At 44.3% G+C, this 24,657-nt stretch overlaps 1 protein-coding gene across 1 annotated transcript in view; it reads right to left on the bottom strand.

The window, feature by feature from the left end:
- The window catches only part of LOC121002472 (insulin-like growth factor III), a 69,057-nt gene that overhangs the window by 32,074 nt on the left and 12,326 nt on the right, over positions 1-24,657 (bottom strand). The window contains exon 2 of the mRNA XM_040433924.1: positions 7,972-8,146. Coding sequence (XP_040289858.1) covers positions 7,972-8,146 — 175 coding nt within the window. The remainder of the gene's footprint in view (positions 1-7,971; positions 8,147-24,657) is intronic.

Here is a 24,657-nt window from a genome sequence, read left to right as displayed (position 1 = left end):
AAGTAATGATGTTTCGTATAATCCTACAATTATACCTTAACCCCTTTACTACCGAGCCACTTTTCACCTTAAATCCCATGCCGATTTTTGTAAATCTGACATGTGTCAGTTTATGTGGTAATAACTTTAAAACACTTTTACTTATCCAGGCCATTCTGAGATTGTTTTCTCGTCATATATTGTACTTCATGACAATGGTAAAATGGAGTCAAAACATTTCATTTTTATTTATAAAAAAATACCAAATTTACCCAAATTCTGGAAAAATTAGCAAATTTGCAAATTTCTATTTTTCTATTTTTATAATAGATAGTAATAACTCCAAAAATAGTTACTACTTTACATTCCCCACCTGTCTACTTCATGTTTGGATAATTTTGTGAATGCCATTTTATTTTTTGGGGACGTTAGAAGGCTTAGAAGCAAATCTTGAAATTTTTCAGACAATTTCCAAAACCCACTTTTTAAGGACCAGTTCAGGTCTGAAGTCACTTTGTGAGTCTTACATAATAGAAACCACCCAGAAATAACCCAATTTTAGAAACTACACCCCTCAAGGTATTCAAAACTGATTTTACAAACTTTGTTAACCCTTCAGGTGTTCCACAAGTATTAACGGAAAATGGAGATTGACATTTCAGAATTTCACTTTTTGGGCAGATTTTCCATTTTAATCAATTTTTTCCACTAACAAAGCAAGGGATAACAGCCAAACAAAACTCAATATTTATTGCCCTGATTCTGTAGTTTACAGAAACACCCCATATGTGTTCGTAAACTGCTGTACAGGCAGACGGCATTGCTCAGAAGGAAAGGAAAGCCATATGGTTTTTGTAAAGCAGATTTCACTAGGATAATTTTAAGCTGCCATGTCACATTTGAAGACCCCCTGATGCACCCCTAGAGTAGAAACTCCAAAAAAAAGACCCCATTTTGGAAACTAAGGGAGAAGGTGGCAGTTTTGTTGTTACTATTTTAGGGTACATATGATTTTTGGTTGCTCTATATTACACTTTTTGTGAGGCAAGGTAACAAAAAAATAGCTTCTTTGGCACAGTTTTTAATTTTTGTTATTTACAGTGTCCATCTGACAGGTTAGATCATGTGCTATTTTTATAGAGCAGGTTGTTACAGACGCGACAATACCAAATATGACTATTTTGGTTCTTTATTTCAGTTTTACATAATAAAGCATTTTTAAATGTGTCTCCATATTCTGAAAGCCATATTTTTTTTTTTTTTGGGCAACTGTCTTATGTAGGGGCTCATTATTTTTTTCGGGATGAGATGACAGTTTGATTGGTACTATATACGGTGCATATGACTTTTTGATTGCTTGCTATTGCACTTTTTGTGGTGTAAGGTGACAAAAAATAGCTTTTTCTACACAGTTTTTTTTTTTTTCACGGTGTTCATCTGAGGGGTTAGTTCATGTGATATTTTTATACAGCAGGTTCTTACGGACGCAGTAATACTTAATATGTATACTTTTTTTTTATTATTTATGTTTTACACAATAACAGCATTTTTGAATAAAAAAAATCATGTTTCAGTGTCTGCATATTCTGAGAGCCATAGTTTTTTTTATTTTTTGGGCGATTGTCTTAGGTAGGGTCTCAGTTTTTGCAGGATGAGATGACGCTTTGGGGTGAATATTACTTTATCGCTTGCTATTACACTTTTTGTTACGTAAGGTGACAAAAAATTGCTTTTTTGACACCGTTTTTTTTGTTAGTTTTTTTACGGTGTTCACCTGAGGGGTTAAATCATGTGATATTTTTATAAAGCAGGTTGTTACAGATGCGACAATACCAAATATGTATGCTTATTTTTATTTATGTAAGTTTTACGCAATGATATAATTTTTGAAACAAAAAAAAAATCATGTTTTAGAGTCTCCATAGTCTGAGAGCCATAGCTTTTTCAGTTTTTGGGCAATTGTCTTAGGTAGGGTAACATTTTTGCGGGATGAGATGACGGTTTGATTGGCACTATTTTGGGGTGCATATGACTTTTTAATTGCTTGGTATTACACTTTTTGTGATATAAGGTGACAAAAAAATGGCTTTTTTTACACCGTGTTTCTTTTTTTACGGTGTTTACCTGAGGGGTTAGGTCATGTTGTATTTTTATTGAGCAGGTTGTTACGGACGCGGCGATACCTAATATGTCTACTTTTTTTTATTTTTTTTACATTTAACACAATAAAAGCATTTTTGAAACAAAAATATCATGTTTTAGTGTCTCCATAGTCTGAAAGCCATCTTTTTTTATTTTTTGGGTTATTGTCTTGGGTAGGGGTTAATTTTTTGTGGGATGAGGTGACGGTTAGATTGGTAATATTTTGGGGGCATACACCTTTTTGATCGCTTGGTGTTGCACTTTTAGCGGTGTAAAGTGACAAAAAAAATAGTTTTTAGCACAGTTTTTATTTAATTTTTTTGACGGTGTTCATCTGAAGGGTTAGGTCATGTGATATTTTTATAGAGCCAGTCGATACGGATGCGGCAATACCTAATATGTATCCTTTTCATTTTTTCCCTATTTTTCAAATTTTTTTTTTTACTTTATTTTAGGAAAAGGATGCTTTAAAAAAAAAAAAAACTTTTTTATTTTTTTACTTTTTTTTTTCACTTTTTTTTTTGTCCCACTCTGGGACTTTAATATTTCTGGGTCTGATCCCCTTTACAATGCATCACAATACTTCTGTATTGTGATCCATTGGCTGTAAGTGTATTGCAGACGGTAATACACTTACAGCCTGCTTCCTGTGAGATCCAGGGGGCTGGATCTCACAGGCTCTCCCGGAAGGCAGCCACGATGCCTAAGGAAGGCATCGGGCTGCCTTCCATGCCATAGGGTCCTCATCACAGCAGCGCGGGGACCCCATGGACACCGGCACTTGTCAGGATACCGCACGTGCCACGGTCAGCACTGACCGCGGCCATGCAAGGGTTAATGCGCTGACATCGGTGTTTTCCCCGATGCCAGAGCATACAGCAGGGGTCCAGCTATAAGTGACAGCCAGACCCCTAGCTCCTGCACCCGCCCGATCAGTGCGCCGTGCCTGTACTGCGCTGGGATTTCTGTCCAGCATTTCTGCGCCATACATGTACGGCGCTGGTATCCTAGGGGTTAATGGTGACAATGATTCCTTAAAGGAGACACTTGCATCGGATAGGAGTATTCACTTGTCGTAGAAAATAATTTTTAGCAGTTTTGCCTTTTTCTCTTTTCAGCAGCAGTATACCAGTCAAAGCAGATGATAGACATGAAAACTTTTTCAGTTTACTGCTGCTGTGCTATGTTGCTCTCTTGATAGGCCTAAATAAAGATGTCCACAGAGGAACATTGTATTGATTAGTGTAATGTAACGTGAGTAATTATGGGTGTGGACAGGGGCGTTCTTTCTGGTCACATTGGTGGTCTAACCAAAAAGTTAAACGAGACATGTCTGTTGCGCTAAACTTGCTAAAGGTTCAAACAAAGAGTAAGTTAGAGCCAAAACTAGGGTGGAAAATATAATACCAGTAAATGTGATTTCACAAAATTATATCCAGAAAACCATCCACCCATAGATTAGTCACCTATAGGTTGTTTAGGTTGACAAAAATTAGTCACATATAGGTTGTTCATATGTGATAAAAAAAATTTGATGGAAGTGTCCCTTTAATAAAAGACTGGTTAGGCCAGCAGGGCCGGCCTTAGTTATGTGTGACCTGTGCAGTTGTACAAGATGTATCAGCCATCCCTACTAAAGGGGGCACCACTATAAATCCTAATATTAATTGGATAATAGTATTATTTATTGTATAGCACCATTACATATTAGTGCCCCCACAATGTAGTTATACTCCCTTAGTGACCCGCACACAGTAGTTATGCTCCCTTTGTGCCCCCTCACAGTATTTATGCTCCCTTAGTGCCTCCACACAGTAGAGTGCCCTCTTATTGCCCCCACGCAATACTTATGCCCCCATAGTGCCTCTTGATAGTGGTGCTGACTCCTCCTTAGTCATCCACTTACAGTAGTGCTGGCCCCTCAGTGCCGCTCTTACAGTAGTGAAGCCCCTGTAGTGTTAATTAAGATTTTAAAAAGTACTGTAATACTCAACCAACCAACCACATCATGCTCTCCTCAGCACCAGGTATGATGCAGTGATGTCATAGCGCCTGCTGAGCTAAGCAGGAGAATAGACAAGCCTGGTGGTAATACCCGGGGGATGTCACTGCATCACGTCTACTGCACACTGGCTGGTGAATGGTGGAGCATGGAGCTGAAGTCTCCCTACTTCACCATTGCATACAACCGTATCTACATCCTCAGGATGCAGATATAATTGAAATGGGGATGTACTACAGCTCTCCCGAAACCACAGGACAGCCACCAGAGCCCGGGACTGTCCCACCATATTTGGGAGGTATGTCATTATTAGATTACTTTATGCCTGAAGCTGTTATTTGGTATTATTCATATGCCACTCTGTTGGTGCTGACAATTTACTTGTCCCATATACTAAACTGATAAGGAGCATGGAGTGTGTTAGTTATGAAGAAAGATAAAAATAATTAAATGTATTTAGTTTTGAGAAGAGACGTCTAAGGGGGGACATGATTAACCTATACAAATATATAAATGGGCCAGACAAAAAATACGGTGAAAAACTGTTCCATGTCAAATGCCCTCAAAAGACAAGGGGGCACTGCCTCCAACTGGAGAAGAAAAAGTTCTGTGTCCGGAAGCGTCAAAGCTTCTTTACTGTAAGAACTGTGAATCTGTGGAATAGACTTCCTCAAGACGTGGTCACAGCAGGTACAGTGGACAGTTTTAAAAAGGGTTTAGATTAAAGATGGGACGGGGATTCGTCGATCCACAAATCCCTCGAATCTTGCTGGATTCGTGGACTCGAATCCCGATGTAATTTACCGGATACGAATCCGACGAATCCCGGTGGTGCCCAGACTGGTGGTGGTCGCGGCAGGGCACTCTAGAAGATGAGCGCTTCGCTGCTGCGACAGGGGAGGGAGAGGCGTTTCCTTTCCCTGTTCCTCTGATAGGCTGCCGGCACAAGGCCCGCAGCCTATCAGAGGCCGGTGCAGGCGGCGCAATGACGTCATCGCGCCGCCTGAGCCGTACAGCGCGGGATACAGGCCAGAAGAGGCCTGCATCGCAGCGGAGGTAAGTAAAAGTGTTTTTTTTTTTAGCTGTTACTGGCACATTGGCGAGGGGGAGAAGCGAGAGGCACTATGATACTACTGGCACATTGGGGGGGGGAGGCACTATGATACTGGCACATTATGGGGGGAGATGGCACTATGATACTACTGGCACATTGGGGGGGAGGCACTATGACACTGGCACATTATGGGGGGAGATGGCACTGATACTACTGGCACATTGGGGGGGGGAGGTGGCACTATAATACTGGCACATTGGGGGGGAGATGGCACTATAGTACTGGCACATTGGGGGGAGATGGCACTATGATACTGGCACATTATGGGGGAGATGGAACTATAATACTGGCACATTGGGGGGTGGCACTATGATACTGGCACATTGGGGGGGAGATGGCACTATGATACTGGCACATTGGGGGGGAGATGGCACTATGATACCGGCACATGGGGGGGAGGAGAGAGGCACTCCGCACTTGATACTGGCACATGGGGGGAGGAGAGAGGCATTTGATACTGGCACATGATTAGGGGGGCATCTATGGGGACACTTACTGGCACATTATTGGGTGGCACTGTGGGGCCACTTCTTATTGGCACATTATTGGGGGGCACTATGGGAGCATCTACTGAGGCCACAAAGAAGGGGTATTTTATATGGGGGGCTCTGTGTGGTACTAGTATTATCAGGGGTATTATCTGTTTCTGCAGTATAGTATTGGGGAGCACAGTGGAACAGTATTGGGGGTGTTAAGATGATTTGTCCAAAAGATGGGAGGATGATGGAAAAGTAGTAAACTAAGATTTTTTTCCGTCAAACTGCAAAGACGAAAAATGGCAGAAAAATGGTGGTCTGGTCTGAAGGTCTGAAAGGAGAAGATGAGGAAAGAGAACATCTACATCAAAGGAGACGTCACTGGATGTAAGAGGTATGTGGCGCTGTATTACCCTGTATGTTCTGTAGTGATAGGAGCAGGGCGTAATGATCACGGTCATATAGGGTGCGACCGTGACTGGGAGGTGGAGGTTCAGACAAGCTGACACGGTCTGACTTTGTTTCTTACACCGTTCACACAATTATGTACAGGATTCGTAGGATTCGAGATTCGAAAGATTCGATATACCGTATTTTTCGCCCCATAAGACGCATATTTTCCTCCCCAAAAATGGGAGGAAAATGCCCCTGCGTCTTATGGGGCGAATGCTGACAGTTTAACATCGCTGGATGCGATGTACGGAGCGGGGGCCGGGGGAGGGACTGGGAGGAGGAGCTGGGGGCCGGCAATAGCGGTGGGGCGGTGCAGTCACTGTACTATAGCCCCGCCCCACCGCTCCGGTATTCTAATATAAAATGTATTATTGAATTAAAAGTTATTAAACATGCCCCCCTCACTCCTAATAGTACCGTATATCCTAATTGCTTCTGTATAATGCCGGCAGGCAGGCCGGGCGGGCGGCAGCGCAACTCCCTGATGTCACGTGCCGGCGCCGCCTACTTTATGAATGAAGCAGGCGGCGCAGACAAGTGACGTCACTGAGGGACGCGCCGGCCGCCCGGCCTGCCTGCCGGCATTATACAGAAGCAATTCGGATATACGTTACTATTAGGAATCAGGGGGGCATGTTTAATAACTTTTAATTCAATAATACATTTTATATTTGTATACTGGGGGGCGTGGGGGGGCACACAGAATCTGTGGATGGCACAGTTAAGGGGTGGGGGTCTGTGGATGGCACAGTTATGGGCTGGGGGGGTCTGTGGATGGCACTGTTATGGGGTGGGGGGTCTGTGGATGGCACATATATAACAGTGCCAGCCACAGATCCCCCCCTGTAACAGTGCCAGCCACAGATCCCCCCCTGTAACAGTGCCAGACACAGATCCCCCCCTGTAACAGTGTCCGTCATCCACAGATCCCCCCATAAGTGTCCGTCATCCACAGATCCCCCATTACAGTGTCAGTCATCCACAGATCCCCCCATAACAGTGTCCGTCATGCACAGATCCCCCCATAACAGTGTCCGTCATCCACAGATCCCCCCATAACAGTGTCCGTCATCCACAGATCCCCCCCATAACAGTGTCCGTCATCCACAGATCCCCCCATAACATTGTCCGTAATCCACAGATCCCCCCTATAACAGGGTCCATCATCCACAGATCCTCCCATAACAGGGTCCGTCATCCACAGATCCCCCCCATAACAGTGTCCGTCATCCACAGATCCCCCCCATAACAGTGTCCGTCATCCACAGATCCCCCCCATAACAGTGTCCGTCATCCACAGATCCCCCCCATAACAGTGTCCATCATCCACAGATCCCCCCATAACAGTGTCCGTCATCCACAGACCACCATTAGTTCCAAACCCACCAAAAGCACACCTTTTGGTTAAAATATTTTTTTTTCTTATTTTCCTCCCCAAAAACCTAGGTGCGTCTTATGGGCCGGTGCGTCTTATAGGGCGAAAAATACGGTATTCAAGAACCTTTTCGGATTCGGATTTGAAAAAAATTGGATTCGTCCCACCTCTAGTTTAGATGAATTCTTAATAGTAAATTACATTAATGCTTATGAAAATGTGTAGAAATCTGAGTCTCACTTCCTTCTGGGATTTGCGTCACCACCTTTCCCTTGGTTGAACTTGATGGACTTATGTATTTTTTTCAACTGTATTAACTATGTACCGTAACTAAATAGTTCCTGGTTATTTTAGCAACTACATAGATGCTTCAAGTTGCAGGTTTAAGAATTAAATCAATCAAAGTAGGTCAAATTAAAGAAATACATACTGACATGGAAGCCTCTGGTATCACAGATGAATTGTAGCATGTCCACCAGTTCTGAGCCACAGAGCATCTCCCTAGAGCGAGGCCTTAAGCAACGAGCGTTGGCGGTTCCCACATACAGCGTAAACACCAGAGACAGACAAAGTATCATCTGACTGATAGTGATCGGTGCTGCCTTCTAGGAAAGGTGAAAAAAGTCAATGTTATAGGCAAACATATTGAGGCAAAGGTTATCCAATAATTACTTTCATTGTGTCACATTGTCTTCATCATGTCGCTGACACTTTTGTCCTACTTATATTATTCACAATTGATACTAACATCAATGGTAGAGTGAATTTCACGCTGGTCATGCCTCAGGATGGACTACTTACACTAACTAATACTCACATTTTATTTGACCTGTCAAAAGGTGTGAGGAAAGGCAATGACAACTGTTCTGGGTAGGGTTGAGCGAATCAGGTTTGGATTGCTGTATACGAAGCCGATGTAGAGTATTTTATGCGAATAAACAAAGTGACACGTGAGTCAAGACTAAGTAAGTTTTGCAATATTGCTGAAACTTTAGAAAGACCTTCATGGAGGCAATACATTTTACAGTAGGACAGAGCCGATATTCTTAATTAAGTTCTTAAAAGAATCAGCTTCGGATACAGCAATCCGAACCACATTTGCTCAACCCTAGTTCCGTGCACAATTCTTTTGTTCAGTCAAAAAATATGGCTCTCAGAAGATGGTGACGCAAAAACATGTTTTTTTCAAAAAACATGTTTTTTGTGGCAACTCGTCCCACAAAAAATAAGCCCTCACAGAGCTCCATCTAGAGAAAAATAAACATTTGGTTCTCAGAAAATGGCTGTACTAGTACCCTGGAGGCTGTTGAATAGCAACATGGTCCCTGTAAACCAATCGAGAGGAGAGCGTCACAGCCGGAAAAAAAACAAAAAAAAACACCTTCTCCCAGGAGATGCCCCCTGAGAAACATGGCCGTCTCCTCCTCCCTGTACCGATGGAATTGATTAGCATACAGGGCGGGAAACCAGAACGGGGGACACAGCGGGGGGAACAGAGCAGCCCATTGGATAAAAAATAAGTGACATTACATCTCCTCAATATGCCCAACAATGCCAGGTACTTATATTGTAATGTTAGGACCAGTGAAAGGTCCTCTTTAATAACTATTTTATGAGGTATCACTATCTGTCCTAAAAGCAGAAAAATTCTAATTTAGAAAATTGTGAATTTTTTTGTACATTTTGAATACATTATAAATAAAGGTAAAACATATCGACCCAAATGTGACTGACAGCTATGTATACACACTTACACAGATAATGCTATCAATCATTGATAACACCTCCCCATGTACAGCTATCAGTGACTGACAGCTATCTCTGTATACACACTTACACAGGGAATGCTATCAATCACTAATAACACCTCCCCTGTGTACAGCTATCAGTGACTGACAGCTATCTCTGTATACACACTTACACAGGGAATGCTATCAATCACTAATAACACCTCCCCTGTGTACAGCTATCAGTGACTGACAGCTATCTATGTATACATACTTACACAGAGAATGCTATCAATCACTGATAACAGCTCCCCATGTACAGCTATCAATGAATGACAGCTATCTCTGCAGAGAATGCTATAAATTAGGAATGAGCGAACACCTGGAAGTTCGGGGTTTGGCCGAACTTCGGCTCAAAGTTCGGGTTCAGGACCCGAACTTGACCCCGAATATGCAATGAGCAGGATGCGGGGTATGCATACTGACGCTGAGTTATGCAATGTCTGGGTCAGGTGCAAATAATAGTCTATGTTTGTTAGTGATGCCAATTGCAGCGTGCGCAGGTGTTATAACGCACGCCCCAGGTTAGGAATGCCAGAGTGGTGTAATGTCTCTGTATGGTAGTGGTAATTGTGTCAACGGTGTCTCCTACCTGGGTACGACTGGACTCCTGGCTCACTAGCAATAAATTGAGTGTAGTGCTAGTAGGAGTAATAGAGGAATTTTGCAGCAGAAATTGAGGTCCAGACCTTTAGATGCAATTCAAACTTGTCTTTACTGAAGATAACTTTCATCCAAGCAAAATACAGCTTTGCTCTTAGGTCCCAGCAGGTATTAGCAATGGTTGGCTGGAATTTATCTTCCGCTCTATCAACCGGGAGCTTGCAGGAAAGGACGTCTGCTTTGTAGCTCTATACTGTGGCAGGAATTTGGCTTCTGCACTTCTCTATGTCTTCTGCTGTATGGGGACTGACTAGCTGAGGAAAAATATGGCTTCTCCTGGGTCTCTGGACTTTACTCACAGTTATCTTCTCAGGATAGGCTTTCTTCCTGGAACTGGAGTTTGTCTGCTTGCTTCATCCAGCTGAGGCTGCAGGGCTCAGGCTGGGGATGGTGATGAATGTCTCAGCCGAGATAAGATCCTGCTTGGTTCCCTATATCGGGGAGCTCTTAACACGCACACCCTACCCCTAGCAGGGGGTGGGCTACACTCACTCTAACTTCCTTCTCTCCCCATGCTGCAGGATGTGGGCACTGCCCACTCTGCTCACAGAGGGGGAGCTAAGCTGGAACGAACTATTCCAGCTTAGGCCTCTTTCACACTTGCGTTGTCCGGATCCGTCGTGTACTCCATTTGCCGGAAGTGCCCGCCGGATCCGTAACATCGCAAGTGAACTGAAAGCATTTGAAGACGGATCCGTCTTCAAAATGCGTTCAGTGTTACTATGGCACCCAGGACGCTATTAAAGTCCTGGTTGCCATAGTAGTAGTGGGGAGCGGGGGAGCAGTATACTTACAGTCCGTGCGTCTCCCGGGGCGCTCCAGAATGACGTCAGTGCGCCCCATGTGCATGGATGACGTGATCCATGCGATCACGTCATCCATGCGCGTGGGGCGCCCTGACGTCACTCTGAAGTGCCCCGGGAGCCGCACGGACGGTAAGTATACTGCTCCCCGCTCCTCACTACACTTTACCATGGCAAACAGGACTTTAGTGTCCTGGCAGCCATGGTAACCATTCAGAAAAAGCTAAACGTCGGCGGTAATGCGCCGAAACGACGTTTAGCTTAAGGCCGGATCCGGATTAATGCCTTTCAATGGGCATTAATTCCAGATCCGGCCTTGCGGCAAGTGTTCAGGATTTTTGACCGGAGCAAAAAGCGCAGCATGCTGCAGTATTTTCTCTGGCCAAAAAACGTTCCGTTCCAGAACTGAAGACACGGATTTCTCTCTATTCAGAATGCATGGGGATAATCCTGATCAGGATTCTTCCGGCATAGAGCCCCGACGACGGAACTCTATGCCGGAACAGAACAACGCAAGTGTGAAAGAGCCCTAAGATGTACTAAACTGAACATAAGTCCTTACTAACACATTGCTGCCACCTGCTGGTGAACATGGAAATTACAGCATTTATTAGAGTTAACAAGGTTGTATGCACATCTGTGAAGATATAATGTAAAATTACATCAGATGACAAAGTGAAAGCTCTTAACTGATTGTAGCGGGGTAGAAGAGTAACATAAAATAACAGAATAGAAAAAAATAAAAAATTATAATCTTGAACTAGGAGGCAGGGGTAAAAGTGGAGTAGGAGGTTGAGGAGGCGGTGGACGTGGCGCTGTAGGTGGAAGCGGCGGTGGAGGAGGAGGAGGAGGTAGCCAACACTGTTTTTGTTTTGTTTTTTATTAAAAAAAAAAATTTTCTTTCTTTACTTTATTTTTTTTTACATTTGGGAAGACCCCAAAACATTGGGAAATAGAAAAAAGAATGCAAAGAGAAAGTGCACTGGAGTATAACAATGGCTGGGTGCGGCCGGTATACTTGTCTACTCCGCACAAGCTACGGACAAGTCCTGTGGGATCCATGCCTGGTTCAGTTTAATGAACGTGAGCTTGTCCACATTGACCTCTATCTCCTCCTCTGCCTTTGCCTTGTGCTTCCACTGAGCCCCCGCTATCAGGTGGGAATGCCAGCGTGAGCTTGTACTCGCGCATCTTCCTATCACGCTCTAGTGACGAAATTAAGGAAGGCATGTTGTCCTTATAGCGGGGATCCAGCAGGGTGGCCACCCAGTAATCAGCACTGGTTAGAATGTGGGCAACTCTGCGGTTGTGGCGCAGGCACTGCAGCATATAGTCGCTCATGTGTGCCAGGCTGCCCAGAGGCAACGACAAGCTGTCCTCTGTGGGAGGTGTATTGTCTGTGTCCTCTGTATCCCCCCAGCTACGCTCCAGTGATGCCCATGAGCTGCTTTGGGTGCCACCCTGCTGGGAACACGGTTCCTCATCATCATCATCATCATCCTCCTCCTCCACATCCTCCAGAACTGTGCCCTGGCTGGACAGTTGTGTACCTGGCCTCTGTTGGTGCAGGAACCCACCCTCCGAGCCACTTGTGAATGACTGGCCTGAAAACAGTGGAAATGATCCCTCTTCCTTCTGTGCCACATACTCTTCCATCATCGCCCGAAGTGTTTTTATAAAGGAGACATAGAAGTGGGATAGTAACGCTGAGGACGGCGTCATCGGCGCTGGCCATGTTGGTGAAGTACTCGAAACAGCGCAACACGGCACACATGTCCCGCATGGAGGCCCACTCGTTGGTGGTGAAGTGGTGCTGTTCCGCAGAGCGACTCACCCGGGCGTGCTGCAGCTGAAACTCCACTATCGCCTGCTGCTGCTCGCCAGTCTCTCCAGCATGTGCAAAGTGGAGTTCCACCTTGTGGGTGCGTCGTATATCAGGCGGTGAGCTGGAAGGCTGAAGTTACGCTGCAGCGCAGACAGGCGAGAAGCAGCAGGGTGAGAACGCAGAGACGGCCCGCACTTTCTGCAGTAGCTCTGACATATCGGGGTAATTTTTCAGGAACCTCTGCACCACCAAATTTAGCACATGCGCCAGGCAAGGGATGTGCTTAAAATCGGCTAGGCTCAGAGCTGCTACGAGATTTCACCCGTTATCGCACACCACCAGTCCGAGCTTGAGTCTCAGTGGCACCAACCACTCATTGGTCTGTTGTCCCATGCCCGTCCACAGCTCCTGCATGGTGTTTTTTCCCCCAAACAGATGAGTTTCAAAACGGCCTGCTGTCGTTTCCCCCTGGCTGTGCTGAAGTTGGTGGTGAAGGTGTTACACTGACCGGATGAGGAGGTGGTAGAGGAGGAAGTGGAGGATGAGGCAACAGGAGGCAAAGAGAAACGTCCTGCAATCCTCGGTGGCGGAAGGAAATGCGCCAAACTGCTATCTGACTCAGGCCCAGCCGCCACTGCATTTAGCCAGTGTGCAGTTAGGGAGATCCCTGCTCGTGCTTACTGGTCCACGTATAGGTGGTTATGTGGACCTTGCCACAGATGGCGTTGCGCAGTGCACACCTAATTTTGTCCGCCACTTGGTTGTGCAGGGCAGGGATGGCTCGCCTGGAAAAGTAGTGGCGGCTGGGAACCACATACTGTGGAACAGCCACCACCATAAGGTTTTTAAAAGTCTCTGTCTCCACCAGACGGAATGACAACATTTCAAAAGCCAGGAATTTTGAAATGCTGGCATTCACTGCCAGGGATCGTGGGTGGGTAGGGGGGTACTTCCTCTTTCTCTCCAGTGTTTGGGAGATGGACATCTGAACGCTTCAATGGGACAGTGTGGAGATGCTTGGTGATGGTGACCGAGGTGGTGGCGTTGCTGCCACATCCTCTGTTTGCTGGGTGGCAGGTGCCACTGTCACTCCAGAGGGGGAAGAACAGGCAGAGACTGCAGCAGAAGAGGGAGCAGGAGGAACCTGTGATCTTTCGTGGTTTTTGAGGTGTTTACTCCACTGCAGCTCGTGCTTTTAGATGCCTGGTCATGCAGGTGGTGCTCAGGTTTAGAAAATGTATGCCTCGCTTCAGGCTCTGATTTCACAGCGTGCAAACCACTCGCGTCTTGATGTCAGCACATTGTCTGTAGAACTGCCACGCCAGGGAACTCCTTGGAGCTGGCTTTGGTGTGCTCAGTCCCTGGGTGTGGTGGGCAGTAGAAGGCATACTAGCTAGGGGACGGCCACTCTGCTTTTGCACCCAGCTCCCTCTTTTGCTGTGCGGCTGGCGCTGTGTGACCACCACCTCTTCCTCCGAACTGCACACGTTACTCGCATGACATTGATTCCATGTGGGGTCTAGGACCTCATCATCCTCCACATCATCTTCCACCCACTCTTCACCCCTGCCCTCCTTGCCAGTCTGCACACTGCATGTCCACATCATGAAACATTAGTGGTTGGGCATCGGTGCACTCAATCTCGTCCACTTATGGGGCAGGGCTAGGTGAATGGCCTACGGAAACCCTGCCAGCAGAGTCATCAAAAAGCATAAGAGACTGCTTGGCTGATTTGCAAGGGGGTGAGGTGAAAGACAGATGCCCATGGGCTGAAGGTGCCAACTCTGCGCTGTCAGCAGGGGACCGGGTGGGAGACAATGTGAAGGAACTGGAGGCACTGTCAGCTACCCAATCTATTACCGCCTCTACTTGTTCTGGCCTCACCATTCGTACACCGGTATTCCAGCCTACAAAATAACGCTGAAGTTTTTGTCATCTACGTGCGTCTACGAGAAAGGTGTATCATTTGGGCTTGTAGCTGGCACAGATTGACCACGGCCTCTCCCTGCAACAGGAGCTCCACCAACACCAGCAGCACCACGACCAGGGCCACGTCCCTTATTTGATGCTCTCCTCATTCTTTGAGGTCACCCACCGAACAAACAGACGGATTAACTATATTAATTTCCCTGTCACTGATGCAGTGCAGGTGTACCTCACACAAAAATTGGGTATATTTCACCCACCGAACTAACAGACGAATTAACTATATCAATTTCACTGTCACGTATGCAATGCAGGTGTACCTCACAACAAGAATGGGAATATGTCACCCACCGAACTAACAGACGAATTAACTATGTCAATTTCACTGTCACGTATGCATGCAGGTGTACCTCACACAAAAAATGGGAATATGTCACCCACCTAACTAACAGCCAGATTAGATGGTGCATTGCACCCACAAAAGATGGCTATAGGTCACCGACAGAATTAACAGCCAGATTTAGTATTATATTTAAAATATTTATACTGTAGGTCACCCACAAAACAAATAGCCAGATTCCTAACTCTCTCCCTCAGTTCAGCTGCCTGCTTCCTGCCCCTGCAATACTCAGAGCTGATGGACGGTGCTACATGTGATCCAGCTTTTATAGAAGCTGGGTCACATGATGCACCGGCCAATCACAGCCATGCCATTAGTAGGCATGGCTGTGATGGCTTCTAAGTACCTACAGCTTAAAAGCTTGTTGATTGGCTGCCCTGCAGCGTTTCAACAAGCTTTATTAAATGCCCGAACACCGAACTCGAACTCAAACTTTTCCAGCAAAGTTCGTGTTTGGGGTCAGGTACCAGAACTCGCAAAGTTCAGTACGGACCCGAACTTTACAGTTCAGGTTCGCTCAACACTACTATCAATCACTGATAACACCTCCCTGTGTACAGCTATCAGTGACTAAGGGATATCTCTGTATACACACTTACACAGAGAATGCTATCAATCACTGATAACACCTCCCCTGTGTACAAATATCAGTGACTGACAGCTATCTATGTATACGCACTTAGGGTACTTTAACACTTGCATTAAAGTTTTCCGGTATCGAGTTCCGTCACAGGCATTGACCGAACACGGTTTCCCGATCTGCGCATGCGCAGACCTTTAAAAATGTGAAAAATATAAATACCAGATCCGTTTTTCCGGATGACACCGGAGAGACTGATCCGGTGTTTCAATGCATTTGTCAACCGGATCCGCATCCGGAAACAAATGCTATCCGTTTGCATACGGATTTCCAGATCCGGCAGGCAGTTCCGGCGACAGTACTGCCTGCCGGAATCCAACAATGGAAGTGTGAAAGTACCCTTACATAGAGAATGCTATCAATCACTGATAACACCTCCCCCTGTCCAACTATCAGTGACTGACAGATATCTATGTATACACACTTACACAAAGAATGCTATCAATCACTGATAACACCTCTGTGTACAACTGACAGAGATTTAAAGGTATACTTTTTACTGATTCTTTTCCCATGAAACTATACACTCACCTAAAGAATTATTAGGAACACCATACTAATACGGTGTTGGACCCCCTTTTGCCTTCAGAACTGCCTTAATTCTACGTGGCATTGATTCCACAAGGTGCTGATAGCATTCTTTAGAAATGTTGGCCCATATTGATAGGATAGCATCTTGCAGTTGATGGAGATTTGAGGGATGCACATCCAGGGCACGAAGCTCCCGTTCCACCACATCCCAAAGATGCTCTATTGGGTTGAGATCTGTTGACTGTGGGGGCCATTTTAGTACAGTGAACTCATTGTCATGTTCAAGAAACCAATTTGAAATGATTCGAGCTTTGTGACATGGTGCATTATCCTGCTGGAAGTAGCCATCAGAGAATGGGTACATGGTGGTCATGAAGGGAGGGACATGGTCAGAAACAATGCTCAGGTAGCCCGTGGCATTTAAACGATGCCCAATTGGCACTAAGGGGCCTAAAGTGTGCCCAGAAAACATCCCCTACACCATTACACCACCACCACCAGCCTGCACAGTGGTAACAAGGCATGATGGATACATGTTCTCATTCTGTTTACGCCAAATTCGGACTCTACCATTTGAATGTCTCAACAGAAATCGAGACTCATCAGACCAGGCAACATTTTTCCAGTCTTCAACAGTCCAATTTTGCTGAGCTCGTGCAAATTGTAGCCTCTTTTTCCTATTTGTAGTAGAGATGAGTGGTACCCGGTGGGGTCTTCTGCTGTTGTAGCCCATCCGCCTCAAGGTTGTGCGTGTTGTAACTTCACAAATGCTTTGCTGCATACCTCGGTTGTAACGAGTGGTTATTTCAGTCAACGTTGCTCTTCTATCAGCTTGAATCAGTCGGCCCATTCTCCTCTGACCTCTAGCATCCACAAGGCATTTTTGCCCACAGGACTGCCGCATACTGGATGTTTTTCCCTTTTCACACCATTCTTTGTAAACCCTAGAAATGGTTGTGCGTGAAAATCCCACTAACAGTAACAGATTGTGAAATACTCAGACCGGCCCGTCTGGCACCAACAACCATGCCACGCTCAAAATTGCTTAAATCACCTTTCTTTCCCATTCTGACATTCAGTTTGGAGTACAGGAGATTGTCTTGACCAGGACAACACCCCTAAATGCATTGAAGCAACTGACATGTGATTGGTTGACTAGATAATTGCATTAATGAGAAATAGAACAGGTGTTCCTAATAATTCTTTAGGTGAGTGTATATCTATCTGCTCAGCTCCTCTTGCTCTATAACTTGCTGTCCAAAGAAGTTGTGCCAAGTTTTCAAGTCATCCTCGATCTTTAGGATAGGGGCTAACATTCTCTATGGAACTGCCAGAAATAACTGAGTACAGCACTGAATTTAGAAAAAAATTGAAATCTGTCCATGTTTGCCATAACCCATCACAATGCAGCTTTCATTTTTCCACGGCAGTTTAACAATCAAAAACGCACCAAAGTGGCTCAGTAGTTAGCACTGGTGCCTTGGGTTCAAATCTGACCAAGGTCAACATCTGCTTGGAGTTTATATGATCCCTCTGTGTTTATGTAAGTTTCCTCCAGCTATTCTGTTTTACTCCCACACATAAAAAATACCAGATGTGACCCTACCCTAAGGCTAAATTCACATGGCAAAATCCGCAACAGAAAAATCAGTAGCAGATCAGTAGCTGAAAATTGGTAATCTTTGGTGGCAGATTTCTAATTTGGTAGAGTATTTACAGGTGTTTTAGAAGAGTTTTTGGTAGAGGACTTAGAAAAGGTTTTAGAAAAGGTTTTCCCAGTGTTTATTTTAATCCAGGATTCCAGCCCTTGGTTGGGATAATTCAGAAACGTTCATTTGAAAGTTACTAGTGTTTTTTTCTGCTTCCCTATTATACAAAATCCACTAACAATCTGCTTCTAAGAAGTTACGTGCCTCTTCACAAGTGGATCTCAATTTAGTGGTGGAAAAAATGCCACCATGTGCACGTGTTGACCTTTTTTCCACTGAACTTAATAGAAAGCTGTTATTGGCTTTTTGATTGCAGATTTTGCGATGGAAAAGGATGCTCTTTAGTCTTCAGCCATATAAAGTACTGCAGATCTATTGCAACTAGCATCTGAATAGAAGGAGTCTTCCACCGCTATGGGAGTTCCACACATAGCCAAATGCTGGCTCGGCTATTTTTGGGTGTACCATAGCGGTGAATGGAGAGAACACAGTGCAAGTGTGGTGTACTCTCCTTCACTTTGAGGGCCATGTTCTGGAGATAGGGGCGGGTCCCAGAGGTGAGACTCACACCTATTGGGAATTTTTGGCATATCCTAGACTTATATCACCTACCTTAAGATGGGAAGACTATAGTTTTTTATATACAGTAAGAGTTGTATATGGGGATTTTTTAGCTTTATTTTCACACTAATTCATAAACTTACCAAACATACCAAGAATCTTTGAATCTTACTTGTTGTCTTGTACTTGGTTAAAGGGGTTATCCAACGTGTAAAACATGCCCCTCAATGCCCAGGCCCCTCATATAGATTATACTTATCCCGCTACCTGGCACTCGCGTAGCTCCTGCACGGCCTCTGCTGCGTCTCCGCGGTGCTAGGGAGGCTCGTCCCCGTCGCAGCCTGCTATTGCCTAACCCCCCCACCCCCGTTGCCGGATGTTTTGATCCACGCAATTGGGAAATGCGGGGAGCAGGAACAATGCCTTTGCCGAGCAGGGTAAGTATAATCTATATGTGGGTCCCGGGCATTGGGGGCATGTTTTACACATTGGACAACCCCTTTAATGCCTGACTAAAAACATAGTACTGAAAAATACAGCATGGTTGCCAGCGATGTGATATCCACGGCCAATCGACAATCTGCATCTGTGAGTCTCTAGACAAATATTGAAATGTTTGTTTGGCTGTGTGAGGAGTGGGGGTTATGGCTGCACAGCTGTTCATAGGTAGAGAAGACAAGATAATAGATCCTCAAGCAGAGGTAAAAAAAGACTTTCAGCAGGCAGACCAAACACAAACATTGGTTTGTCTATTACTTTTCTTTAAAAAACAACAACAAGGCAGCTGTAAAAGGTTCACATCACCAGTTAATTTTCCGTTCTTCTGATCCGTCAAACTGATCTTCTGATCCATCAAGAAATTTTTTCAAAAAATTTTTTTTTTAGCATCCGTTGTGCTTATTTTGCATTCGTCTGAGGTCTGTCTTTTTTTTTTTACTGGGGAAGGGGAAGGGGGGCATTGGGGGCAGTTGTGAAGCCCTTAAAGGATAACTGTCATATTTTATATTTTTTTTTGCTAAAGTGTAGGGCAAGTGATAGGTAACAATTTTGCAATAGACTTTATTTAGCCAAAACTTTATTTTTGGTAGAAAACTGGGGCTGAAATGGCCCTTAGCAGCACTCTTCAAAAGAGCGTTGCTAAGGGCCATCCATCTCTGATTAGAAAGACGGGCTGTGCAGCCAGACGCTGTACTTCTGCCTCGTGCTTCCCTAGGAGACAGAAGGCTGGGCACAGGAGTCTTAGGAGTTAAAATTACATTTATATTCCCCCTTTCTATGCAATCTAATGCTCCGTTACATTCGCTGACCTGCGATCCCTGTGATAATCATTCATGTAGCAGCCGGCTCACTGCGCACAGTGCTTCTACTTCCGGCGGCTGATTCATGAATTATTATCACAGCACAACTTACAGTTATCCTTTAATGGAAGCTTTTCCTTCATCAAAAACAACAGATCTTAGAAGGAAATAACGAAAACAGATGTCAAATAAGCAAACGATGCTCAAAATAAAAAATCTGTTTTTTTTCTGTTCTTCTGATGGATAAGAAAATTAAACAGTGATGTGAACCTAGCCTAACTCTCCGTAAACTTGCAGCCGGGCATTTCAATAGTAAAAACCATAACTGCATGATATGTTAATTGGTCACTGCTAAATGGCAAGATTAGAGAGAGACTTGTTCTTTTGAACTAGGTATTTGTCCCCTATTGTTGCATACTTACTAAGGGCTTGTTCATAATAGTGGGTTTTCCATATTTCTGTTCAATCAGAGAAACTGAAAACTGGGGATAAAATACTCCATTGTCCTTTGTCTGAATGGATTATACCAGCACCAGTTGTGCTCAGTTTGTGTCCATTCCATCAGGTTCCCATTATATTTGACAGTAAGGAAATTGCGATGTTTCTGCGACAGATAATGGAAACCTGATGGAAAGAAGCTTTCTGTTTTGTTTTGTTTTTAACATTGAAGTCAATGAGTGATGGATAGAAATGGAACAAGAAGATGGAAAAACACAGCACTTTAAGCAAAATGTAATATTAGAAAATCTTCCTGTGCAAAGGGCCCTAAGGATGCAGCCTGGTTCTTGCTCAAAATCACTGACCGAACACTGACTGTGTGAATGAGGCATTACCCTTAATAATAATGTTTTCATGTTAAATAAATATTTTAATAATTTTTGGTGTTTATTTTTATTTTTTCATGTCAATATGCAGTGAGCCCCTGAGGAGTCGGCACAGAGGATGGGAGCGGTAGTGGACATAATAATGATGTGTCACAGTGTACTCCTTCAGGCAGTCGCTCACTGGGGTCGGTGCAGTGAAGGAGATGCACCTTTTTTTCCCTCGGGACACACCCTGTAGTTGTGGGCTCCCTGCCTGTTGGTATTTCGGGGATGTCCTTGATGTTAAATGTCCATGTGGCTGCAAGGCAGGGCACATGATGGAAATGCAATGGCCACTATGTACTGTTAAGAGTCAGAGATCAGGCCAAGTTGAACTTAACAAAAGTTTGTTTTTACTATGTGCACAATAGGAGTTGTAGTACATCTAGCAATTATCTACACACAGTGCAAATTTTCTAGATGTCCAAGCAGGAGCTTAAAAGATGTTTACACCAATTGCCCTCAGATTACTCTTTCTTTTTCTACAGTCTCAAGTACTGGGACCATTGGTTAGCAACCACAATCTGTCAGAACGTCCACATTTCGCATGATGGCATGTAGTTCCAATAATACAACTGGCCAAAATCGTACTTGAAGTGTGCATTATCCCTCCATGCAGCAGTCTGAAATGCTGTACGCTGATCACTTTGCTGACTAAAATGTTGTAGCCTCTATGTCCACTACTCTGGGATGCATAGGGTGTATTAACTTGTTCCCCCTTTGCTGAAGTAAAGTCTGTAATGCGCTATACTGATTACTTTGCTGACTCTCGTTGTAGCCACGCAAATTCTCTAAAATCTTTCCTCTCTCTCTTTGCGATAGTAGCAGAGGACACATGGGAATCTGTTAGCCTCTGGAAGTATTGAAACTGAATGCCTGAGAAGAGGAGCGCATAATGTCTGATTCCTGCCTCCTCCAGGCCTATCTTCACACTCCTTACTCCTAGCACAACTATAATCTCCTGGTACTAGGGGGTGTGGCCAGCCCACACCCTCAGCTCCAGAGTAGGCTGGGGCAAGATGTTAGTCCTGGCAACATCTAGCTCATGCTTTAACATTCTGAGCATACAGTGCATTAAATTACATGAAGTGCATTACCTTAACAGTACATTATCAAACAGTTGCAGATACCCCTGGTACTGGGGTACTGCAAATAATATAAATAAAACAAAATCCTGCAGTTTTCACACTGGCCACTAAGTCTAAAACTGGCCAAACATTTTATACTTGTCAGCCGAACCCACCGAAAACTAAGGTGCATGGAGAGCTTCGGACTCTCCATTGACAGATGATGTTGGGGAAGACAATAGGGCAAAATGAATATTTTCACCTGATCCTTTTGTTCTCTGAGGAGATAAGCTGTTGGCAGAACTGCCTTGGAAGCGATTTTCTCGCTCACCCAATAGTATATGCAGACACGTTCAACTGACCTGAGCATGTATATGTATGTTGCAGCCAGTAGGAAGACGGGAGTGATAGCTGTCTGCCAAAAAATCAGCCGAATGTGTATGGCCTGCTTTATAATAGGTGCAACTTCTTGGTCTGTACAGATCACTTTACTGCAGTTATCTGCTTAACATTACAAGCAGGATTAGAATGCTATATATCACCTCTATAATATACACAACACAGGATCCACTATTCACAACAGGTGATTGTCAAAGCTTATCTGCTCCCATCTGACCTCTGCACAGGTCATCGAGCATGCCTAGAGAACTCTCCTATAGAAGTCAACGAGGTCCACTCCTGTACATTGTGTCTTTGGCTCATGTGGCTACTGTAAGACCCCTTGCAGACGAACGTCGCGGATTAGGTCCCGATGCGTTGCGGGTGCGTTCCTGGAAAATCGCACGATTCTAAAAGCAAGTTCAGTGAGTTTTGTCTACGATTGCGTTCCGTTGTTCAGTTTTTTCCACGCGAGTGCAATGTGTTTTAATGCGTTTTGCATGCGCGTGATAAAAAAGGGAATGTATACAAACAACATCTCTTAGCAACCATCCGTGAAAAACGCATCGCATCTGCACTTGCTTGCGGGTGCAATGCATTTTTCACGCAGCCCTATTCACTTCTATGGGGCCAGCGTTGCGTGAAAAATGTAGAATATAGAGCATGCTGCGATTTTAACGCAACGCACAAGTGATGCGTGAAAAATAACGCTCATGTGCACAGCCCCATTGAAATGAATGGGTCAGGATTCAGTGTGGGTGCTATGCGTTCATGTCACGCATTGCACCCGCGCGGAAAACTCGCTCGTGTGAAAGGGGCCTAAAGCAATTCTCTAAATGGTGGCTATTTTCTGAACATGATTATGGCAGTCCCCATAATCATGTTCAGGGAATTAAATTTAAAAAATCTGCAATCAGAAAATGCTAAAAGATTATTTAAAAAAAGGATATGTGTCACCATCTGGTTTTAACTGCTTCAGGGAAATTTCCTTTAAAGAATCAGGGTTTGTTTTTTTGTGGGGAAAGTTGTATTTTTAGTGTCACTATTTTAGGATACATCAAATATACTGGATTAAAAAACACTGCAATTCCGCCATTGTTTTAGGGGTTCGTTTTTACGTTGTTCACAGAACAGTAAAAAGGATGTTAAATTGGTTATCTAACCCCTTAAATGCCTCCCCAAATTCCCATGCCCCTTACACAGGTTATACTTACCTCGCTCCCCGGCATCCACGTCACTTCTGATGCCCACACGGCCTCCGCTGCACCCTCCCCCCCCCCCCCCATGTTTTTATCCAGTGACAGGGGGGGTTCAGCCAATAGCAGGCCACGACGAGAACAAACCTCCGTAGCATCTGCGCGATGGGAAGATGCAGCGGTGGCCGTGCGGGCATCAGAAGTGATGCGGGTGCCAGGGAGCAAGGTAAGTACAATCTGAGTAAGGGACCCGGGCATTTGGGGAGGGATTTTAGGGGTTGGATAACCCCTTTAACTTTATTCTGTGGGTCAGGAAGAGTATGGAGAATGTATATAATTTTTATGTTTTATTAATTTTAAAGATATAAAAAAGTTTTTTTTTATTTAAATTGCTTTATGTCACCATATTCTGACTTCCATAACTTTTGGGATACGTGCAGCCTTTTACAAAATTTTTTATTCATGTTTAATGGGCGGTGAAGTGGCCAAAAAAAAACGTTTTTTACTAAACTTCCCTAGGCATTGATATATTCTGTAATACATGTGAAACATTGCAAAGTGAGTATATTTGGGGGTGGATGGGATAGATTTGCTGTCTTTGTTGTGGCACCAGCACACTTGTATACCTCCTTTAAAAAATCCTGTGTTTTCCCCACATGGTGTATAGATAATGAAAAAATTTATATATAGTATAATGTGGAGAAGCTAATGCTAAGGCTCATTTCACATCATCGTTTCTCCTTTCCGTTCTCCGGCTCCGTTGACATGAGGAAGGATCGCTATTGTCCTTGATCCGAAACATGTAGACTGGAGTGTAACTGGCTTTTAATCTGCACTGAGAAATAAAGGTAACATTTTAATCGAGCTGGACTTTTCTCTCTCCGGCTCCGTTGAGGAGCAGGAGAACGGAAAGGACGGATTCTGCAGATAACTGAGACCTAACTGAGTGTAACGGAGCCTAAAGACCCCATAGACTATAATATCTGACCCCATAGACTATAATATAGTTATCTGCAGAATCTGTCCTTTCCGTTCTCCTGCTTCTCAACGGAGCCGGAGAACGGAAAGGAGAAACGGTGATGTGAAAGGAGCCTAAGGCAGAAGAAGCTTTATTGCTCTGATAAGGGTTAGTGTATGTACAAATCAGCAAACATTTTATTATTTGGAATTTCGGGTTCTAAAAAATTTAGCAGTTACTAACGATATTACCAAAAAAAAAAGAGTATTTAGGACCTTAGCAAGGTCACTTTGTTATTTGGTGATGCTATAATAAAGGCACAATAAAGAAAACGGATCCGTCTTGAACTCCATTGAAAGACAATGGGGGACGGATCCGTTTTCTTTATTGTGACGTCTTGGCTATGTTACAGATAATACAAACGGATCCGTTCATGACGGATGCATGCGGTTGTATTGTTGTAACGGATCTGTTTTTTTGCAGATCCAAGACGGATCCGCCCAAAACGCGA

This window comes from Bufo bufo, chromosome 1 (assembly GCF_905171765.1).
Source record: "Bufo bufo chromosome 1, aBufBuf1.1, whole genome shotgun sequence".
Taxonomy (NCBI): domain Eukaryota; kingdom Metazoa; phylum Chordata; class Amphibia; order Anura; family Bufonidae; genus Bufo; species Bufo bufo.
This window is presented reverse-complemented; position numbering and strand designations above follow the sequence as displayed.